Source organism: Notechis scutatus, chromosome 6 (genome assembly GCF_049901735.1).
Source record: "Notechis scutatus isolate UNSWTSFEM ecotype Mainland chromosome 6, rNotScu1.2, whole genome shotgun sequence".
Taxonomy (NCBI): domain Eukaryota; kingdom Metazoa; phylum Chordata; class Lepidosauria; order Squamata; family Elapidae; genus Notechis; species Notechis scutatus.
The window spans coordinates 81,882,979-81,903,398 of NC_142014.1; the positions used below are offsets into that span (position 1 = coordinate 81,882,979).

The following is a 20,420-nucleotide window of genomic DNA, read 5'->3' on the forward strand; positions in this document are numbered from 1 at the left end:
CTTCTTAGTCAAGGGAATTTGAAGGTTCACACCCGAGACATGACAGGTAAAAGCAGAACCACAAGACTCAAACGTGGGTTAGAAACAACCCACGCTAAAACTTGTTCAGGCATGGAACTAATTAAAACTCTGCAAAACAGCAAACAGGGAATGGGTGGGTGGGTGGGCCGATTCCTCCGGGGTGGGGAACTTTCCTTACAAGGTGATCCTCGACTTACGACCCCCCAAGGAGCCTAACATTTCTGTGGCTAAGCGAGAAAGTTGTTCAGTGAATCTCACCCCATTTTATGACCTTTGTCTTGCCACGGTTGTTAAGCAAATCTGGCTTCCCCGTTTAAGTTTGCGTATCAGGAGGTCACAAAAGGGGATCCCATGAACCCCAGGACGTTAGAGATATTCTAGCTCTAGATATACTCTAGATATACTAGAGACCCGTGCTTCACTATGAAACTACATGGTGGGGCTTAATTTTTGGGGAGGAAAATAAGGGGGGAGGGGAATTCTGCCTCTGCCTACCAGCCTCCTTCATCTGGCTAGCGTCCTAGGTCCTTGGTTAGGACTCGAGCTGTTGAGCTACCAACCAGCCTCAAAGGCTGTGAATCTCACTAAAGATTAAATAATAATAATAATGATGATGACGACGATGACAATAACAAGAAGAAGAAGAAGAAGAAGAAGAAGAAGAAGAAGAAGAAGAAGAAGAAGAAGAAGAAGAAGAAGAAGAAGAAGAAGAAGAAGAAGAAGAAGAAGAAGAAGAAGAAGAAGAAGAAGAAGAAGAAGAAGAAGAAAACAAGAACAACAACAACAATAATAATAATAAAATCTTCATTACAGATTCATTACAGGTGGAAGGGACCGTATAGGTCATCTAGTCCTCCGACACTACCTGAACAGTTCCTAGGTCCTTGGTTAGGACTCGAGCTGTTGAGCTACCAACCAGCCCCAAGGCTGTGAATCTCACTAAAAATTAAATAATAATAATAATGATGATGATGACGATGACAATAACAAGAAGAAGAAGAAGAAGAAGAAGAAGAAGAAGAAGAAGAAGAAGAAGAAGAAGAAGAAGAAGAAGAAGAAGAAGAACAACAACAACAAGAACAAGAACAAGAACAAGAACAAGAACAAGAACAACAACAACAACAACAACAACAACAATAATAAAATCTTCATTACAGATTCATTACAGGTGGAAGGGACCGTATAGGTCATCTAGTCCTCTGACGCTACCTGAACTGTTCCTAGGTCCTTGGTTAGGACTGGAGCTGTTGAGCTGCTAACCATCCCCAAAGGCTGTGAATCTCACCAAACATTAAACAACCACAACCACCAAAACAACAACAATAATATAGTATGCATAGTTAATTAAAACAGTATGAATTTTAATCTAAACTTAGAAGGGAAAGATTGTTGATTTTGTGCACAAGAGTTTTATTTGATGTTTTATGTTTGTATCCGTCAATGTTTGTTGTCAAAATAAATCAAAAGCTTAAAAAAAGAAAAGAAAGAACAGATGGGTCCGAAAACAGGGCTATCAGGCGCCTGGAGGATGCCACCCTCCCTCTTGGAACGGACCCCCGGAGCCTCCAAAGCCAGCGGCAGTCTACCTGAAGACCCCCCCACCCCGGCCCTTCCCTTCTCCACCCCCCCCCCCGGAGACCCCACCGCCACCGAGCTCAAGCTGCGCGCAAAAAAAATAAAAATAAAAAATAAAAAAGGTAGCCCAAGTTCCAAGCGGGTGGGCTGCACGCCTGGTGGAAACCCACCCGGGTGAGCCTCCGGCCAGTCTCCGCGCCCGGCTGGTACCCGCCGACCTGCCCTCCCCCCCCCCCCGGCTCCCCAAATCCCGGCGCTCACCGTCGCCTCCGAAGTCCCGTCGCCCCGAGCTGCTGCTCCCCGCGGTGGTCTCGGCGCCCGTCCAGGGTCCCTGCAGGGCCAGGGCCGCCCAGGGCAGCGCCAGCAGCTGCCAGCAGCCCCGCATGATGCCCACCCAGGGGATGGCCGCTCTGCTCGCGGGGCGGGAGGGCTGGTCTGCCTGGCGCCCCCTCCTCCCCTGGCTGCCGGAGGAGAGAGGGGTGGGCGGGCGGGCGAGCCCAGGCGGGCGGAGCGAAGTCCCGGGACGGATCGCGGGCGAAAGGGCGGCGGGGACTGGCTCATGCCCGCTGGAATGGGGGTTGGGGGTTACTGGCTCATGCCCACCTGCCCCTTCCCATAAGCAGGTGAGGGGGGTCTCTTTCCCTAAGAGAAGCCTCTGGGCGCGGGTCTTTGCAAGCTGCCCTCCAGCCTCTCTGCCCAGTAGCCCCCCACCCTCCCGCCCAATTGGGTTGATGGGGCGCCCAGACACCCCTTGGGAGGGGTGTGTCTTCCGACGCTGTCTCGGACCCCCGCTTGGGCTATTCGGCCAAAGGGGATGTGCCCCTGCGGTTGAGCCCGAAAGGGTTGGAAAGGTGGGGAGGTCCGTCCCCCGAAGCCCCCTGCAAATGCGCGCCCCGCCCCTCCGTCGGCTGCTGCCGCCGCCACCTGTCCCGCAGGTGAAGGCTTCACACCTGTCCTCCGGACCTCACCTGGCCGCGGGAGGCGCGAAGGGAAAAGAGAAGGTGGAAAGGGAAGACTTGAGCGCCACCTGCCGGCCGAAGGGCGGCAAGGCACGTGGCTAGGCGAGGCTCCGCCGCGGGAGGGTTAATTGAAACCAGACGTTACACAGACCAAAAAATGTCAAAAAAAAATGTGGGAAAACACAGCATAGGCTCGGCCCGTCCCTAATGGAAAGGAACCCCGTGGCAAGTTGTACAAAAATACACACTTTACAGTGCAAAACCTAAATATTAGCTGTATATCCTGTACCTCATTCTTGCTTGTGTGTGTGTGTGTGGGGGGGGACTTTAATTGGAGGAGTTCCACAACCCCATGGCACAAATCTGACATACGTAAGCAAGCCAGGCTATGAATTCAAGGGAGTTCTAGTCCCATCTGGGCTGGGTGACTTTGGGCCAATCACCTGGAGACTGTGAGTTCTAGTCCCACCTTAGGCATGAAAGCCAGCTGGGTGACTTTGGGCCAATCACCAGGGGATGGTGAGTTCTAGTCCTGCCTTAGGCATGAAAGGCAGCTGGGTGACTTTGGGCCAATCACCTGGAGACTGTGAGTTCTAGTCCCACCTTAGGCATGAAAGACAGCTGGGTGACTTTGGGCCAATCACCTGGAGACTGTGAGTTCTAGTCCCACCTTAGGCATGAAAGACAGCTGGGTGACTTTGGGCCAATCACCTGGAGACTGTGAGTTCTAGTCCCACCTTAGGCATGAAAGACAGCTGGGTGACTTTGGGCCAATCACCTGGAGACTGTGAGTTCTAGTCCCACCTTAGGCATGAAACCAGGCTGGGTGACTTTGGGCCAATCACCAGGAGACGGGGAGTTCTAGTCCCGCCTTAGGCATGAAAGCCGGCTGGGTGACTTTGGGCCAATCACCAGGAGACTGGGAGTTCTAGTCCCGCCTTAGGCATGAAAGCCGGCTGGGTGACTTTGGGCCAATCACCAGAAGACGGGGAGTTCTAGTCCCGCCTTAGGCATGAAAGCTGACTGGGTGACTTTGGGCCAATCACCAGGAGACAGTGAGTTCTAGTCCTGCCTTAGGCATGAAAGGTAGCTGGGTGACTTTGCGGCAAACACCAGGAGACAGTGAGTTCTAGTCCCGCCTTAGGCATGAAAACCAACTGGGTGACTTTAGGCCAATCACCAGGAGTCTGTGAGTTCTAGTCCCGCCTTAGGCATGAAAACCAACTGGGTGACTTTAGGCCAATCACCAGGAGACAGTGAGTTCTAGTCCCGCCTTAGGCATGAAAGCTGGCTGGGTGACTTTGGGCCAATCACCAGGAGACAAGGAGTTCTAGTCCCGCCTTAGGCATGAAAGCAGGCTGGGTGACTTTGGGCCAATCACCAGGAGACAAGGAGTTCTAGTCCTGTCTTAGGCATGAAAGCTGGCTGGGTGACTTTGGGCCAATCACCAGGAGACGGGGAGTTCCAATCCCGCCTTAGGCATGAAAGCTGGCTGGGTGACTTTGGGCCAATCACCAGGAGACGGGGAGTTCTAGTCCCGCCTTAGGCCTGAAAGCAGGCTGGGTGACTTTGGGCCAATCACCAGGAGATGGGGAGTTCCAATCCCGCCTTAGGCCTGAAAGCTGGCTGGGTGACTTTGGGCCAGTCCCTCTCTCACTGAGCCGAATCTACCTCACGGGGTTGTTGTGGTGGAGAATATAGGCACATTCAGAATAGCCGAATAGAATCGCAGAATAAGAGAGTTGGAGGGGACCTAGTCCAACCCCCCCCCCCCCACACACACTCAAGCAGGAGAACGTGCACCGTTTCCGACAGATGGCAGTCCAGCCTCTTCTGGGAAACGTTGCTGTGTGAATGCCATTTTATGGGGTCCTGGAGGTGTTTCCGGTGGGGGGTGTGTGGTTCTTGGCACCGGGGTGTCTCAAGAGCTGCATTCCCACCCCGTTCTTCTCCTGGCCTGGTTGGAGGCAGGGCTGAAGGATCTCCAGGTCTTCTCATTCCGCCTCCAGAATTTGAGATGCCTCTTTAGCTGGATGGAGCCTGGTGAAGCATGAAGGGGGCCAGCTGGACTGTCTCAACCTAATCTAATTTCCTTGCCATTTTTTTTTTTTTGACCAAAGGAAGTGGAGATTCCTGGAGGATTTTAACGGAAGACCTCCCCCCCCCCCAGTGACCAACTCTGAGACGGGGTGGGGGGAAGTTTAGGATTTCACTGGGGCTAAAAGGTCCAGCTATGATGTTTGTCTCCAAGACGAATGTTATGTGCCTGTGAGGTCTATTCAGAGGCCCCAGAGAGGCAAAACTCCACAACGCCTTAAGGAAACACAACGGCCATCTCTGCAACGGAGCTGAGTGGCCTCCAGCTGGCACGGAGTTCTAGAATCAGAATAGAGCTGGAAGGGACCTTGGAGGTCTTCTAGTCCAACCCCCTGCTTCAGCAAGAGACCCTATACAATTTGAGACAAGTGACTGTCCAGATTCTTCTGAATACCCTCCAGGGATGGAGCCCCCACAACTTCTGGTGGCAAGTAGTTCCACTGGTTAATAGTTCTCACTCTTAGGAAGTTTGTCCTTAGGGCCAGGTTGCTTCTGAACATCTAAGCCCCTCTATCACTGTCTGGTTCGGTTCTGCAACCCAACAGGACAGACACAGACTCCAGAGAGGAATTAGGACTGCAGAAAAAACAATGGCTACCAACCTGCTTTTCCATGGAGGACCTGTATCCTTCATGAGTCCAAAAGAGGGCTGTGAAAATACCTACAGACCCCTCACATCCCGGACATGAACCCTACCCTCAAAACGACGCTATAGAGCACTGCACACCAGAACAACTAGACACAAGGACAGTTTTTTCCCCAAACGCCATCCCTCTGCTAAAGAAATAATTCCCTCCACACTGTCCAACTATTTACAAAGTCTGCACTACTATCACTATTAATCTTCTCTTCACTCCTTATCACCGATCCCCTCCCACTTGTGACTGTATGACTGTAACTTTGTCGCTTGTCTCCTTATATATTATATATATAATATATATAATTATATTATATTGACTATTTTATATTGACTTATATTGACTATTTCCTAGTATGATTTGATTGCTTATTGTACCCTATGACTATCATTAAGTGTTGTACCTGATGATTCTTGACTCTTGGAAAATGTATCTTTTCTTTTATGTACACTGAGAGCATCCACACCAAGACAAATTCCTTGTGTGTCCAATCACACTTGGCCAATAAAGAATTCTATTCTATTCTATTCTATTCTGTTCTATTCTATTCTATTCTATTCTATTCTATTCTATTCCATATATTCTATTCTATTCTATTCTATTCTATTCTATTCTATTCTATTCTATTCTATTCTATTCTATTCTACTTTACCCTACCTTACCCTACCCTACCCTATCCTGTTCTATTCTATTCTATTCTTTCTATTTTCTATTCTATCCTTATACTTTCCTTATTCTATTCCATTCCATTCCATTCCATTCCATTCCATTCCATTCCATTCCATTCCATTCTATTCTATTCTATTCTATTCTATTCTATTCTATTCTATTCTATTCTATTCTATTCTATTCTTTCTATTTTCTATTCTATCCTTATACTTTCCTTATTCTATTCTATTCTATTCTATTCTATTCTATTCTATTCTATTCTATTCTATTCTATTCTATTCTATTCTATTCTATTCTATTCTATTCTACTTTACCCTATCCTACCCTATCCTATCCTATCCTGTTCTATTCTATTCTTTCTTTCTATTTTCTATTCTATCCTTATACTTTCCTTATTCTATTCTATTCTATTCTATTCTATTCTATTCTATTCTATTCTATTCTATTCTATTCTATTCTCTTTTCTATTCTCTTGATTAGTTTCCATCCACTGCTTCTTGTCCTGCCCTTTTGGTGCCTTGGAAAATAAATGAACCCCGTCCTCTTTGTGGCAGCCCCTCAAATACTAGACACTAAATACTCAAGTTGTCCCCGGTCCTTCTTTTCTCTAGACTGGCCAAACCCAAATTCTGCAACAGTTTTAATCTTCAGGACTTTAATCATCTTTCTTGCTCTTCTCTGAACTTTTTCCAAAGACTGAACATTTTATTTTATTTTTTTGCAACGTGGCGACCAAAACTAGATTGCAGCATTCTGGGTCTGGATTTACTAAGGCTTTACAAAGAGGTGCTAAATCATCTCTAATCCTCTCCATCAAAAGCCACCCGGAAATTTCTCCCCATCCCAGGGGCCTCATATCAAGGTTAACCATCTCTCAATCAGCTTGTTTTCGTTCCTGGAATCTCAGGAACATGGGAACAGGTTGGTATTATTGTTATGATTGGTGCTGGTATATTTTTGGAACTTCATAGCCAGTATTATGGAGGAAAGCAGCTGGCAAAAAAAATAAAATAAAATGCAATAAAAATGTCCACAGGGAGGCTGCGCAGTCTGAAGTTGCAATGAAACACAGAATTTTATTACTAACAGGTAGTTTTCGACTTACGACCACAATCGAACCCAACATTTAACACGGCAGAAAGATCCTAAAACTGGATGAGAGTCACTTAACCACTGCCTTGCTTATCAGCAAAAATTCTGGTCGTAAGTGGAGGGCTACCTGTGCTTGGTTTTAATTTTTTTTTTTAAAAAAAAAATCTCTTGGAGTTTCTCTGAGCTCCAATGGTCCTTCAGCCCCTCCTGCCTTTCCCTCCTTTGCTTGAGTGCCTCGTTCTAATGGGAAAGAGATTTCCTGATGCTGCCAATAAAATCTCAAATCTCTCCTCTTCATGGTTCAGGACGCTTCCTATTGATTGGGGGTATAAATGCTCCCCCAAACAGCAGCATTTTAGGAGGAAAGAAAAAAAGAAAAATAAAGAAAAACATCAGAAAAGAGACAGGTGAGCAATTTCTCCCTTTAACCCGCTTGCCTTCCAGATTTCATGGCCGAAAAACCCACCCTTTTAAGGGCGAAATCTTGCAAAAATCTGGAATCCAGGTAGTCCTCCATTTATGACAACCGTGAGCTGCATTTCTGTGGTGCATCGTGCCTGATGTTACGCCTGTTTTTGGGTCACGGTTAAAGGAATCGCTGCATTCCTTAAGTGAATCGCTGCATTCGTTAAGGGAATCCCTGCATTCATTAAGCGAATCCCTGCATTCCTTAAGCGAATCATGCAGCCATTAAGCGAATCCAGTTCCTTCCTCCCCCATTGACTCTGCTGGTTGGAAGCCAGCTGGGGAGGTCCCATATAGCGACCATGTAACTTTGGGGACTCCGCAATCATTGTAAGTGTGAGGTCTGGTTGCAAGTTACTTTTTAGAATGCCGTTGTAACTTTGAACAAATGTTTGTAAGTGGTGTATGCTGTGTGCTCCAATGAGTCACGCTTGTGCGATCCTTGAATTTGTGGCCTTCTGGTTTTCCTAGGTTAGCACACCGTGCATTCCCACACGCTCACAATGCGCACCCTCCATCGCGATTCTCCCTTGCACTACTTCTCAAAGGGTGTGCCAATGGCGCCTGATCCAGCTTTCAATGCTACTCCAGTACGAAAACCAGTTTTTAGTGCCTCTTGAGGCATTGAGAACCTGGCTTGGCTGTCGAAATTGGGGTGGGAGGGCTGAGAATGTGTGAGGTCCCACCACTTGGCTTGTTTGAAGTGTTGATGAATTTTCCCAGCTGCTATTTTTAATCTGTTTTTTCTTCTTTGGAACTCTGCTTGCTTTGTACTTTTTTAAAATAATTCTCTTTTCACTGGGAGCAGCCCAGAGTCACGTATAGGAGATGGGTGGGTTTATCTATACATTTACAAAATAAATAAACTGGACTATGAAAAGAGACTTAAATCTTCAATTCTATTCATAGTCTGGGACCGGTAAAAATTTAACAGTTCAAGTTCTAACCAAAGATCTAAGAATTGTTATGATAGTTATCTGAGTATATAGGCGTTTGCGAGGAGGGTGGTATTTTTGTATTTATTTTTGGGCAAAACGAGAATATTCAGATCTAAGAAGTTCAAAATTTCTATTATTATTATTATTATTGTTATTGTTATTGTTATTGTTATTATTCCTATTATTATTCCTATTATTATTATCATCATTGGTTCATCACAGAGTCGTCCAGCCGTTCAGACTGGATTTGGCATTTCTGTCTGCCTATCGATTTCCTTTTCAAGGACCTGGGATAATAAAACAAAGCAAATATTAAAAAGTTATGATATTTATGAAGTTGCTTACCAAGCACATCTAAATTATAGTAAAGGTAAAGGTTCCCCCCCCCACACACAACTATGTGCTAGTCATTTTTGGATCTAGTGGGTGGTGCTCATCTCTGTTGCAAAGCTGAAGAGCCAGCGCTGTCCGAAGACGTCTCCGTGGTCATGTGGCCGGCAGGACTAAATGTCAAAGGCGCATGGAACGCTGTTCCCTTCCGACCAAAGGAGTCCCTATTTTTCTACTTGCATTTTTTACATGCATTCGAACTGCTAGGTTGGCAGAAGCTGGGACAAGGAACGGGAGCTCATTCCTTGACACAGTGCTAGGGATTCGAACCACCGAACTTGCTGACCTTTCTGATCGACAAGCTCAGCATCTTAGCCACTGAGCCACCACGTCCCCCCCTCTAAATTATATTAAAGTAACCCAAATATCTTTTACAATCCTCAAAGGCAGGTCACAAACTTTTCAGCACCCCTAACGTTTGGAAACTGAAAGTTGAAAAGGAAGGAAAAATGATATTAACTGTATTCAATTAAATACAAGTGAAATTAATGGAAATTAATGACAACCCATGCAAATTGGTTTTGCTCCTGGAAAAAAATCTGGGTTGGCATATCTGCTGTTCATTGCAGAATTCGTGGTCAATAAAGCCGAAACGATAGAATCCACTAGCAAAACGGCTTTGGGACAAGCCTGAAAAATGTAAATTTCAAGCCTCAAGCTCCAACTTTGGACTTGTGTTCTGCTGTTCTCGGTATATCTTATGCATTATTTGCAGGACCACATCCAGAAAAGAGAGGCCCCGAACCAACCCTATGTTTGGTTAGAATCCTCTGTTTGAATTGGACTGTTTGAGGCATTACAACCAATTCACTGCACTCATCCACAGGAAAGTTTCCCTGGTGGCTGTTGTCTATTTTCTGCTTGGACAGATCCAGCAATGAGGAGCCGCCTACCTTTAATGTTTATCATTCTTTCTGGTTTAAAACAAGCCCATCCTCTCACTGTTTCATAAACAAATTACTAAAAAAATGGAAATCAGTGTTACCATGTAGGAAGCTGACAAAGGTTTAACGGTTAAATATGCTCAAATCCTAGGCATATTTTTCTTGGCTCTAATAATCCCATCTGCCCTACCTGGGACAGGCAGATGTTATTGTGATGATTTTATTTTATTTTAATCAAAATAAATGTTTTCAAACTTACGACGACACTGAAAAAGTGACTTAAGACCACTTAAAATATAGATTTTAAGCCAGAACTATTTTTGTTAGGCATAAGGCCACAAAAGTATGATAAAGGGAATGTACATTTCATATTGCGTGTTTTAACAGCAGCAAGAATTGTATTTGCACAACATTGGAAAAATGAGGAAAACACCTACGGGAGAAGATATAATTAAAAAATATTGGACTGTGCAGACATGGACAGAGTAACACTGAAGATAAAAGAAAAAGAAGACACAGGATATTTTTGAACTTGGGTCTCTGGATAAAAGAGGTAGAAATTAGGAACTTAAGAAGTATTACTATTGTGGGAAGTACACCCCAAAAGGACAGTGCCAGAAACCTCAGAAAACAGTGCCAAGAGACTCAAGCCAGCCCTTCCCTCTTTAAGAAAACCAAGAAGTATCAGCTGAAAGGAAAAACTCAGAGCAGCCCTGCTAAGAGCTGTTACCAAAGTAACAGAGCTGACAACAGAAACACTTAAGTTGAGCCATTAAGTTAAGGGGAAATCAGGCTAAAAATAAACCCTCCAAGGTAAACCAAAGCTCCCTCTTCCTGCCCCCTAAGAGGATTAAACCTTAGGACAAGAAAACACAAAAGCCTGGATAGGATTAACCCTTTAAAGCAGGGAAACAAAAACCCAGAGCAATCAGAAACACAACAAAACCCATCAAGCTGCAGGAGCTTCAAAGGGGAATTAAGCATAAAAGGCTCAGAGTCACACACCCCAATCTGCTTGCAAGCCAGGAACAGCTGTGTCACTTTTTGCTTTTTGCCTTCCTACATTAAAAGAATTCCACTTTCTGGCAGTTGGCTTCTGCATCCATTTCTTCTCAGTGTCTGTGGTGTGTCCCAGCTGGGAACGAGCCGTGGAGATTTTTTCCAACACTATGTAAATGAATTGACCAAGACAGTACGCTGTTCATTAAGCACATATTATATGTAAAGAGAAAAACTTTATATATATAAAATTAAATTGAATTAAAATTATAAACCTTCCCAGCCAGCTTTCAACAAGCAAAAGTCCATGGGGGAAAGCTGGTGTCAACTAAAACTTAGAAAGGGAGTGGGGGAAAGCAGTGCATTCCTTAAATGCCTCAGATAATCACCCTGGCAGCCCAAAGCTGTCGGTGCACAAGATTATTACTGGAGAACATGATTGATGACTCTTGGCTATGGATGTGTCCCATTGGAGAATATACATCCAGGGGGTGGTGGTGGAAGTCAAGGGGGAAATGAATAATGTATCTTAGTGTCGGCTGCACCCAGCTAACGCCGACATGTCAACTCCTAATAAATCAACTTTTTTTTTACTTTGAGAGATGCGGCTAGAGACTTGTGATTTGAATGGGGATGCATGCTGGAGCTCTGACAGCCAGCTTTGCTTAATGACCATGTAATTCCCTTTTACAACTACAGAGATTTGTTTCACACCTTGACAAAACAGCTTGCAAAATTGGGCACGACTTGCTTATCCTTTGCTTGGCAACGGAAATTCTGGCCCTAATTCTCATCGTAAGTCAAGGACTATCTATACACTCAGGGAAAGTTTGTTTTGGGCACGAGATTCCTTGGGCCTTTCTGTCTGTTTGTCTGAGGAGGGGAATGTAGGCCGTGATAATGGCGTCCTTCAACTTCTCCATTGTTTAATTTCTTTTTGCTATTTCTCCATCCAGATGTGGAAGGTCCTTCTTGGCTGCATTGGCCTTTTGCTGCCCAACCCTCCATCGCACACACGTGAGTTGCTGCTAGCAGCTTCGGTGCTGTCCAAAGGAAGCTGCGAAGTCACAAGCCAGTTTTGCACAACAGGCTAAACCATCATCATGTGCACAAAGTGTACAGAAGCCAATCCCTGGTGAATCTTACCTGAAACATAGCACATGGTAGACACTGGGTCTTTAACTACCCTGTTTCTCCAACAATACGGCCTCCCCCAATAGGAAGTCCCAGCATGTTTTATAGGCATGAAATGAAATTAAGCCCCTCCCCCCAAATTAAGGCCTATATTAAAACATGCGAAATGGGGGGAATGGTGGGGGGGCTTGCCGTTAGGAAGTACTTTTGTTGCACACCCGGATGTGGTGCTGCCTGCATTGACCCTGATACGAAGTGCCCCACCAACGCCAAGGTCAACATCCAAGCCGTCACCGCCCGCCTGCCCGAAGATGCAGGGGGGGGGATTAAGTCACCCCCGAAAAGATGGCCTAGCCATTTTTTCGGGGCTCAAAAAAAAATAAGACCCGGCCTTATTATATGAGAAACATGGTAAGTTGAGGAATGCAGGTTCTGGGTGCAAAGTTGCCAGGAAGAGCTGATAATAGAATAACAGAGTAACAGAGTTATATACCAAATGAATGACCCCTTGGGACCCCCATATCAAAATAACTTACCTTATGTGTGGCCAGAATCTGAAAATAACATTTAATACAGCACAGTACTTAAGCAAAAATGGTTCGGTTGAGATTGGCATATGTGGCACTAGAGATTGGGGTAGATTGCAGGAGGTGACACCGAAATATAATTTTATCATATTTTATCTATATCTTAAATGATTGTACTTCATTCCAATGTCATTTTAGGCTGTATTTTGTTCCAATTTCATTGTAAATCGTATTTTATTCCAATTCCATTTTAAATGGCTTTTGTCAAATGTTAGTAATCATTTGTTTCCGGGACTCTGAACTTTGATATGGCCCAAGGGCTAATCAATAAAGGAAGACTGAGATTGAGAGTAGCAGAGTTATTAAAAAACAAAATAAAAAAAAAACACCCCTTCTTTTTAAAATTTTTTTTTCAACCCCCCCCCCCCCCCCCCCCCCCCATAAAATAAAAAAAAACTCTCCCCCCCCCCCCCCCCCAACAAAAAAAAAAAAAACCCCCCCCCCCAAAAAAAACCCACACCCAACACAAAAAAAAAAAAAAAAAAAAAAAAAAAAAAAACCACCCCCCCCCACAAAAAAAAAAAAACAAGGGACCTTGGAGGTCTTCTAGTCCAACCCCCTGCTCAGGCAAGAAACCGTCTCCCACTTCAGACAAAAGGTTGTCCAGTCTCTTCTTAAAATTTTCTTCTCTTGGAGCACCCGCAACTTCTGGTGTTCCATTGGTTAATTGTCTTCCCTGTCAGGAAATGTTTCCTTAGTTCTCAGGTATCTTGTTTCCCCAAAGATATGATCTAGCCTGAAAGTAAGTCCTAGGTTGATTTTTACACATGTGCCCAATATAAGCCCTACCCCCCCAAAATAAGCCCTAATTAAGATCCCACCCACTCCAGAGTGGACAAGTAAAAATTAAGCTAGGGTGGGGTGCCTTTGGACAGTTGTAGCCAGGCCTCACACACCCCGACACCTGCCTTGCCGGCCCATTTCTTCTGCAGCTGGCAAGGCTGGCAAGGCTTTCCTGAAGGCCTCTGGAGCTGAGAACAAAGTTCTGGATCGATCCTGAGCTCTGTTATTGGCTGCAGAGGCCTTCAGGAAAGCCTTGCCGGCCGCAGAAGAAGGAGTTCCTGAAGGCCTCAGACAGCGAAAAGGAGGCCGGGGATGACGCACCCAAGTGAGGTTAGTCAGTGGATGACATCCCCGAAAATAAGACCTGGTGCCTTTTTTGGTGGGAAAAAAAATATAAGACAGGGTTTTATTTTGGGGGAAACATGGTAGCTTCTCTCCTTGATGAGTTTCCATCCATTGCTTCTTATCCTGCCTTTGGGTGCCTTGGAGAAGCAGAAGTTGTGAGTGCTCCAACCTTGGAGATTTTTAAAGAAGAGGCTGGACAACCATTTGTCTGAAATGGGACAGGGTCTCCTCTTGATCAGGGATTGGAATAGATGACCTCTGAGGTCCCTTCCAACTCTGTTATTCTGTAATTCATTCATTTTTTTTTCTTCACATTTCTGAACCACCCTTTTCCCTCAGAGGGACCCTGTGTGGTTACAAGTCAAAGACTGTCCATATTTGGATGCTGGGTGTTGCAGTGCCTCAAACCCAGGTTCTCTTTTGCGATAGGTGAGGATGAAATGGCAACGTGTCCACAGGGATGGATGACCTACCTGGACATTTGCTATGGGATCTTCTACGAGAAGCGGACGTGGAGAGAGGCAGAGGTAAGGTGGGCCCCTTCAGGTTCATTCTCCTAGGTATGGACTGCAAACCTCCTGTGCCAAGGAGCCAACCTGGAAACTACCCATTTAAATTGATCGAAGAGAGGGGTGAACTGTGGGGTCCTTGGTGGTCTCTGAGCTGGGTGGTTTCCCTGCAGATGATTTCATGACCCAACGAGGGAACATCATCAGAAGAGAGAGGGTTGGTGGAGTGAAGGAGAAAGGCAGGAGGAGGAGGAGAGGAGGAGGAGGAGGAAGGAGAAGAAGAAGAGGAGGAAGAGGAGGAGAAGGAGGAAGAAGAAGAGGAGGAGGAGGGGAGGAAGAGGAGAAGGAGCAGGAAGAAGAAAAAGAAGAGGGGAGGAGGGGGAGGAGGAAAGTGGCTGTGGAATCCTTGGTGCTGTCTGAGATTTGTCGTTTTCTTGCAGACATTTCATAACCCAACTAGGGAACATCATCAGTACTAGGAGAAAGGGGCTGGTGAAGTGGAGGAGGAGGAGGAAGTCAGCTGTGGGGTCCGTGGTGCTCTCTAAGCATTGTCATTTTCTTGTAGACATTTCATGATCCAACTAGGGAACATCATCAGTGCTGGGAGAAAGGGCTTCATGGAGTGAAGGAGAAGTAAAGGAGGAGGAGGAATGGATTCAGTAGTGCTCTTATAGAATAGAATACTTTATTGGCCAAGTGTGATTGGACACACAAGGAATTTGTCTTGGTGTAAATACTCTCAGTATACATAGAGAAAAGGTACATTCGTTAAGAATCAAGAATCATAACGTTCAACACTTAATGATAGTCATAGGGTACAATCAACAATCAAATCATACTAGGAAACAGTCAATATAAATCGTACGGATACAAGCGACAAAGTTACACTCCTACAATCACAAGTGGGAGGGGATGGGTGATAAGGAGTGATGAGAAGATTAACAGTAATAGTAGTGCAGACTTTATAATAGTTGAACAGTATTGAGGGAATAATTTGTTTAGCAGAGTGATGGTGTTTGGGGGAAAAAACTCTCCTCGTGTCTAGTTGTTCTGGTGTGCAGTGCTCTATAGCGTCCTTTTGAGGGAAGGAGTTGAAACAGTTTATGTCCGGGATGTGAGGGGTCTGTAGATATTTTCACAGCCCTCTTTTTGACTCATGCAGTATACAGGTCCTCAATTGAAGGCAGGTGGGTAGTAATTGTTGTTTCTGCAGTCCTAATTATCCTCTGGAGTCTGTGTCTGTCCTGTTGGTTGCAGAACCAAACCAGACAGCTACAGAGGTGCAGATGACAAACTCAATTCCTCTGTAGAACTGGATCAGCAGCTCCTTGGGCAGTTTGAGCTATCTGAGTTGGCGCAGAAAGAACATTCTTTGTTGTGCTTTTTTGATGACGTTTTTGATGTTAGGTGTCCATTTTAGGTCATGTGGTATAGTAGAACCTAGAAATTTGAAGGTCTCTACTGTTAATACTGTGTTGTCAATATTGTAAGAGGTGGTAGTATGGGAGGGTTTCTTCTAAAGTCTACCACCATTTTTGTGATTTTGAGTGTGTTCAGTTCCTGATTGTTCTGGTTACATCACGAGGCAAGTTTGATTTGATTTGATTTATTTGATTTGTCAATCACTTACAAGATAATAGGTATAAGTATATACATAGTTATGAATACATGAAATGGGTACATATAAGAAAAATAAAAAAGAAACAATAGGACAGGGATAGTAGGCACGTTGGTGCGCTTATGCACGCCCCTTACAGACCTCTTAGGAAAGGGGTAAGGTCAATAGTAGACAGTCTAAGGTTAAAGTTTTGGGGGGTTGGGGAAGAAACCACAGAGTCAGGTAGAGTATTCCAGACATTGACCACTCTGTTGCTGAAGTCGTATTTCCTGCAATCAAGTTTGGTGCAGTTAACCTTGTGTTTGCATCTATTGTGTGCTCTTGTGTTGTTATGGTTGAAGCTGAAGTATTCATTGACAGGTAAGTCATTGCAATGTATGGTTTTCTATACCATACTTTGATCAGACCGAAGACGGCGTAATTCAAAGTTTTCTAGGTCTAGAATTTCAAGTCTGGTGGCAAAAGGTATTCTACAACGAGTAGAGGAGTGGAGAACTCTTCTTGTGAAATATTTCTGGGCTTTCTCAATTGTGCTAATATCAGATACGTAATGTGGGTTCCAGACTGATGAGCTGTATTTGAGTATTGGTCTAGCAAATTTTTTGTATGCTCTAGTTAGTAGCGTGATATTACCAGAGAAAAAGCTACGTAATATTAGGTTAACAACTCTTAATGCCTTTTTGGCTATGTAGTTACAGTGGACTCTAGCACTTAGATCATTTGAGATGAGTACTCCAAGATCCTTGACAGAGTTTGGATCATCAACAAGATCTTTTTTTTTTTTTAAGCAAGTTTTATTAATTTCAAAAAACAAACAAATCATCATCAACCATTACATATTTGAACCTTTTTCCATTATAGATTTAACAAGTCAGATAAAATCTTATCTTATACAATACATTTCTATATTATTTCATCTATTTCTTTCTGACTTGATTATCATCACTCTCTTTCTATGTTTCTACAAGGTTTCACCAATACTCTCAAAGACATAAACAAACACAAACATACATATAAAAAATCTTTTAGTAAAGTAATTTGGCCCCAGGTACCTCTCTTTATATGGGCTTTAATTATATTCATGCTCATCTTACAGATCATTACTTATTTTATTTACCATTCTGTATCTTCCATATAAACTTCTCCATACATTTCACTCTTCATAATTCTCTCTTATTCAATCCATCTTAATTTAAATCATTATATTTGTATCTTTTGCCCATCCTTTATTATCCCTCTATCTCATTCCTTATAATGAAAAAAAAAAAAGAATTTCTCCTGAAATCTCTAATCAGAGTATGATGCCTTTCTATCCTCTCCCTAAATTAATTAAATTAACATTTAAAATAACACCTAATACCCAATTTGATTCTGCTTGGTACATTCTATCTACTAATTTTTACTTTTAGTAACAATAAAAACAGAGTAAAAAATCAAAAATGTTTAAATACCTAATATCCTCCTAAATACGTAGTTAAATAATAAATCTAAATAATAAATCTTATAGCATTCTCATTGCCTTTCCCTTCAATATTTTATTACATTTTAAAAATCAATCATTATTAAACATTTCAACATTTTAATTTCTTATTAACTCTTAAGCCATTCTAATTTTCTATTTCTAATACTGATGTTACAGTACCATCTTGTGTACCTTGCAGAATCTTTTTTTAAAAAATTTATGCTTTACCCATTATCCCTAAAAAGGATTCCTCTTTTCCCATCTAATTTTAAAACTTTGTGGCTTTTCTCCGCCTTTCCCCTTTCTTTCTTCCCCCACCAAATCTTCCTACCCCCTTCTTCTAACCTCTGTCTTGCCGGCATCCCTTCTCTGTTGTATTCCCTTTTTCTCTTGTTTGCTATCATTGTATTTATTTTGCCTCATATTTTTCTCTTTCTTAAATGTTTTTTTTAGATCTTAAGTCCTTCATTTTCCTCGCTTTCTTCCTTCCTTCTTTCTTAGATGAATTTTGGGATTCATTGAAGATGGCGTCTTCATCTTCTTCTTGTTGTTCTTCAGCTTCCATCTGTATTGTCTGTTCATAGTTAACCAACGCCATTTTTAAAAAAAGAAAAGCTTTTTCCATACCATCTTTACAGGCTGCTTTTGTTTGCTCATATTCATCCCTCAGTTCCTCCAAAGAAAAAGCCATTATAGATCTTTTCTTTTCTTTTTCCCTCTTTCTTCTCACACCAACCAAAATATTCCAAAAGAAAAACAAGACAACCCCAAAGTCCACAATCCTCAATCAATCCAAGCCAAGCCAAAATTCCCCCTTTCTCTTCCAGGGTAGTATCAGACAAAGGAAAAAGAAAGTTCAAATCTGTGTTTTGAAGCCTTATTAAGATTTTATTTCTGTTTTCAAATCCTTAAGGCATCTCCTCCAACAAAATCCAACCAGATAAATATATTTTTTGTCCTCTCCCTTCCGACTTATCCCAAAAAGCTAGTTTTACCTGAAAAAAAAAACCAGGTTTCTCAATATCCATTTATTAATTCCCTCGGGGGGGAGAGTAAACTTTCCTTTCAGCACCTCAGAATTGCCGCTTATTTCCTCTTGTGGAAAGAATCATCCAAAAAGCCATCATTTTCAGAAATTAAATTAAATATATCTTAGAGTCCTGGGTCAACCAGGAAGACTTTCACTTTTTAAAAACTTTCTCCTCTTCCTCCAGCGCATATTTGCCCAGCTGCCGGCTTCTTTGTGGCGGCCATTACGGACCGCCGCTGCACCGTCTTGGTAAAAGGAGGTTCTGCCGGCTAGGGAGGGGGTCTGCAGCACCCCCAAACCCTTTCCCGGATCCCCTACCTTCAGCTGCCCCTGCAGGCAGCCTTGCTCGCACCCTTCGGTCGGAGCCCCAAAAACGGCTAGCGCGGCAGGGATCGCGCAGCTTCGCAAATCCCTACAGCTCGCAAAGCCGACAAACCGGAAATTCCCGATCATCAACAAGATCTTGACTATTCAGCTTGTATTTTATTTTCTGATTTTTTTTGCCAATAGGTAAGACAGAGCATTTATTTGTGGAGATTTGAAGTTGCCATTTGTTTGACCACTCTGATACATAGTCAAGATCTTTTTGTAGGGTAGCAGTATTGTCTGTGGCATTGAACAGCTTTACATCATCAGCGAAAAGAATGCAGTTGCTCTTAATATGGTCACAGAGGTCATTTATGTAGAGTATGAAGAGAGTTGGTCCTAGAACACTGCCTTGGGGGACACCACTATTGACAGGTACAGAATTTGATAGGACACTCCCAATTTAGACCATTTGTTATCTGTTTGACAGGAATGCTTCTATCCAGTTATGCAGTTGTCCAGAGATACCATAAGATTTTAGTTTTAGGAGTAGTTTGTCGTGTACCACTGAATCAAAGGCTTTACAGAAGTCTATGTAGATTGCGTCTATTGCTTTGCCCTGATCGAGTTGTCTAGTCCATATGTTTTTGCAGTGTAAGAGTTGCAGATTACAGGATAGATTACAGGATAACCTCCTGTCTGTATACAGATTCATCGTTGTCTTGAATGAGACCAATCACTGTTGTGTCATCAGCAAACTTCAGTATTTTAACAGATGGATTGTTTGAGATGCAGTCATTGGTATATAGGGAGAAGATGAGTGGAGAAAGCACACAGCTGATTGTACAGGTATCGGATGTGATTCCGCCTAGCTTCACCTGTTGCTTCCTGTCTGTTAGGAAGCTTACGATCCACTTACAAGTGTGTTCAGGTACCGCTAGTTGGTTTAATTTAATTAGAAGAGTGTCTGGAATGATGGTATTGAATGCTGAACTGAAGTCTACAAAGAGGACCCTTGTGTAGGTATTTGGAGATTCAAGGTGTTGTAGGATGTAATGCAGAGCCATATTAACAGCATCATCTGTCGATCTATTTGCTCGGTATGCAAACTGCATGGGATCTAACAGCGGATCCATGATGGTTTTCACGTGGGACAGCACAAGCCTTTCAAAGATTTTCATAACTACAGATGTTAGAGCAACTGGTCTGTAGTCATTCAGTTCCTTGATGGAGGGCTTCTTTGGCACTGGGATGATGGTAGAACGTTTGAAGCAGGAAGGAACATAGCACATCTCTAGTGACCTCTTGAAGATTCGGGTGAAGATGGGGGCCAATTGGTCAGCACAGACTTTTAAGCAAGAAGGAGTTCTCTTGCCTGGCCCTGGTGCTTTTCCTGGCTTCTGTCTTTGTAATAGATCTTGCACTTCTTCTGCTCTTTCCTTTACTCACAAGAAGATCCAGGCGAGGTAGGAGCCCCCTTGTTGGGAGTGATCTGTGTAATCTGTCCCCTCCTGATTCCCCATAGAGAGACTGCCGGACCCGTGGTGTGCGTGGCCATCTGGCCTCCATTCTTGACGAAGAGGAAACCAAATACATGGCCATCTACCTTAACTCGTCCAAAATTAAGGACATCGGGCCCGTTTGGATCGGAATGTTTTACAAGGGAAAGGTAAATATTCTTTCTCTTTCATTTTAGAACATCTCGGTTGACACATCACTTCTCCACCTTAAGTGGGGGCTGTTGAGAAAGTGCATGCCAAACAGTAGTGGAATTCAATTTTTTTTTACTACCAGTTCTATGGGCATGGCTTGGTGGGCGTGGCAGGGGAAGGATTTACTGCAAAATCCTCATTCCCTGTCCACCTCACTAGCCTACTTTCCAGCTCCCTTCTCCTGTGCAGGGCAACCAAAGGAGATGT

The 20,420-nt window shown here is 43.7% G+C and overlaps 3 protein-coding genes across 4 annotated transcripts in view; 2 read left to right on the forward strand and 1 right to left on the reverse strand.

Annotated features, from left to right (window-relative positions):
- KCP (kielin cysteine rich BMP regulator) overlaps window positions 1-2,040 on the reverse strand; it is a 93,981-nt gene extending 91,941 nt beyond the window's left edge. For both annotated transcript variants that reach the window (XM_087968990.1, XM_087968989.1), the window contains exon 1: window positions 1,858-2,040. In XM_087968990.1, the coding sequence (XP_087825116.1) occupies window positions 1,858-1,981 (124 nt within the window). In that variant the 5' untranslated portion in view covers window positions 1,982-2,040. The remainder of the gene's footprint in view (window positions 1-1,857) is intronic.
- Window positions 1-20,420, forward strand: part of LOC113427841 (C-type lectin lectoxin-Phi1) — a 370,378-nt gene that overhangs the window by 70,002 nt on the left and 279,956 nt on the right. The window lies entirely within an intron of this gene.
- Window positions 6,811-20,420, forward strand: part of LOC148130274 (snaclec coagulation factor IX/factor X-binding protein subunit A-like) — a 19,474-nt gene continuing 5,864 nt past the window's right edge. Inside the window, exons 1-5 of the mRNA XM_087969140.1 lie at window positions 6,811-6,880; window positions 7,357-7,458; window positions 11,684-11,744; window positions 14,006-14,103; window positions 20,027-20,170. Of these exons, the coding sequence (XP_087825266.1) occupies window positions 11,684-11,744; window positions 14,006-14,103; window positions 20,027-20,170 (303 nt within the window). The 5' untranslated portion in view covers window positions 6,811-6,880; window positions 7,357-7,458. The remainder of the gene's footprint in view (window positions 6,881-7,356; window positions 7,459-11,683; window positions 11,745-14,005; window positions 14,104-20,026; window positions 20,171-20,420) is intronic.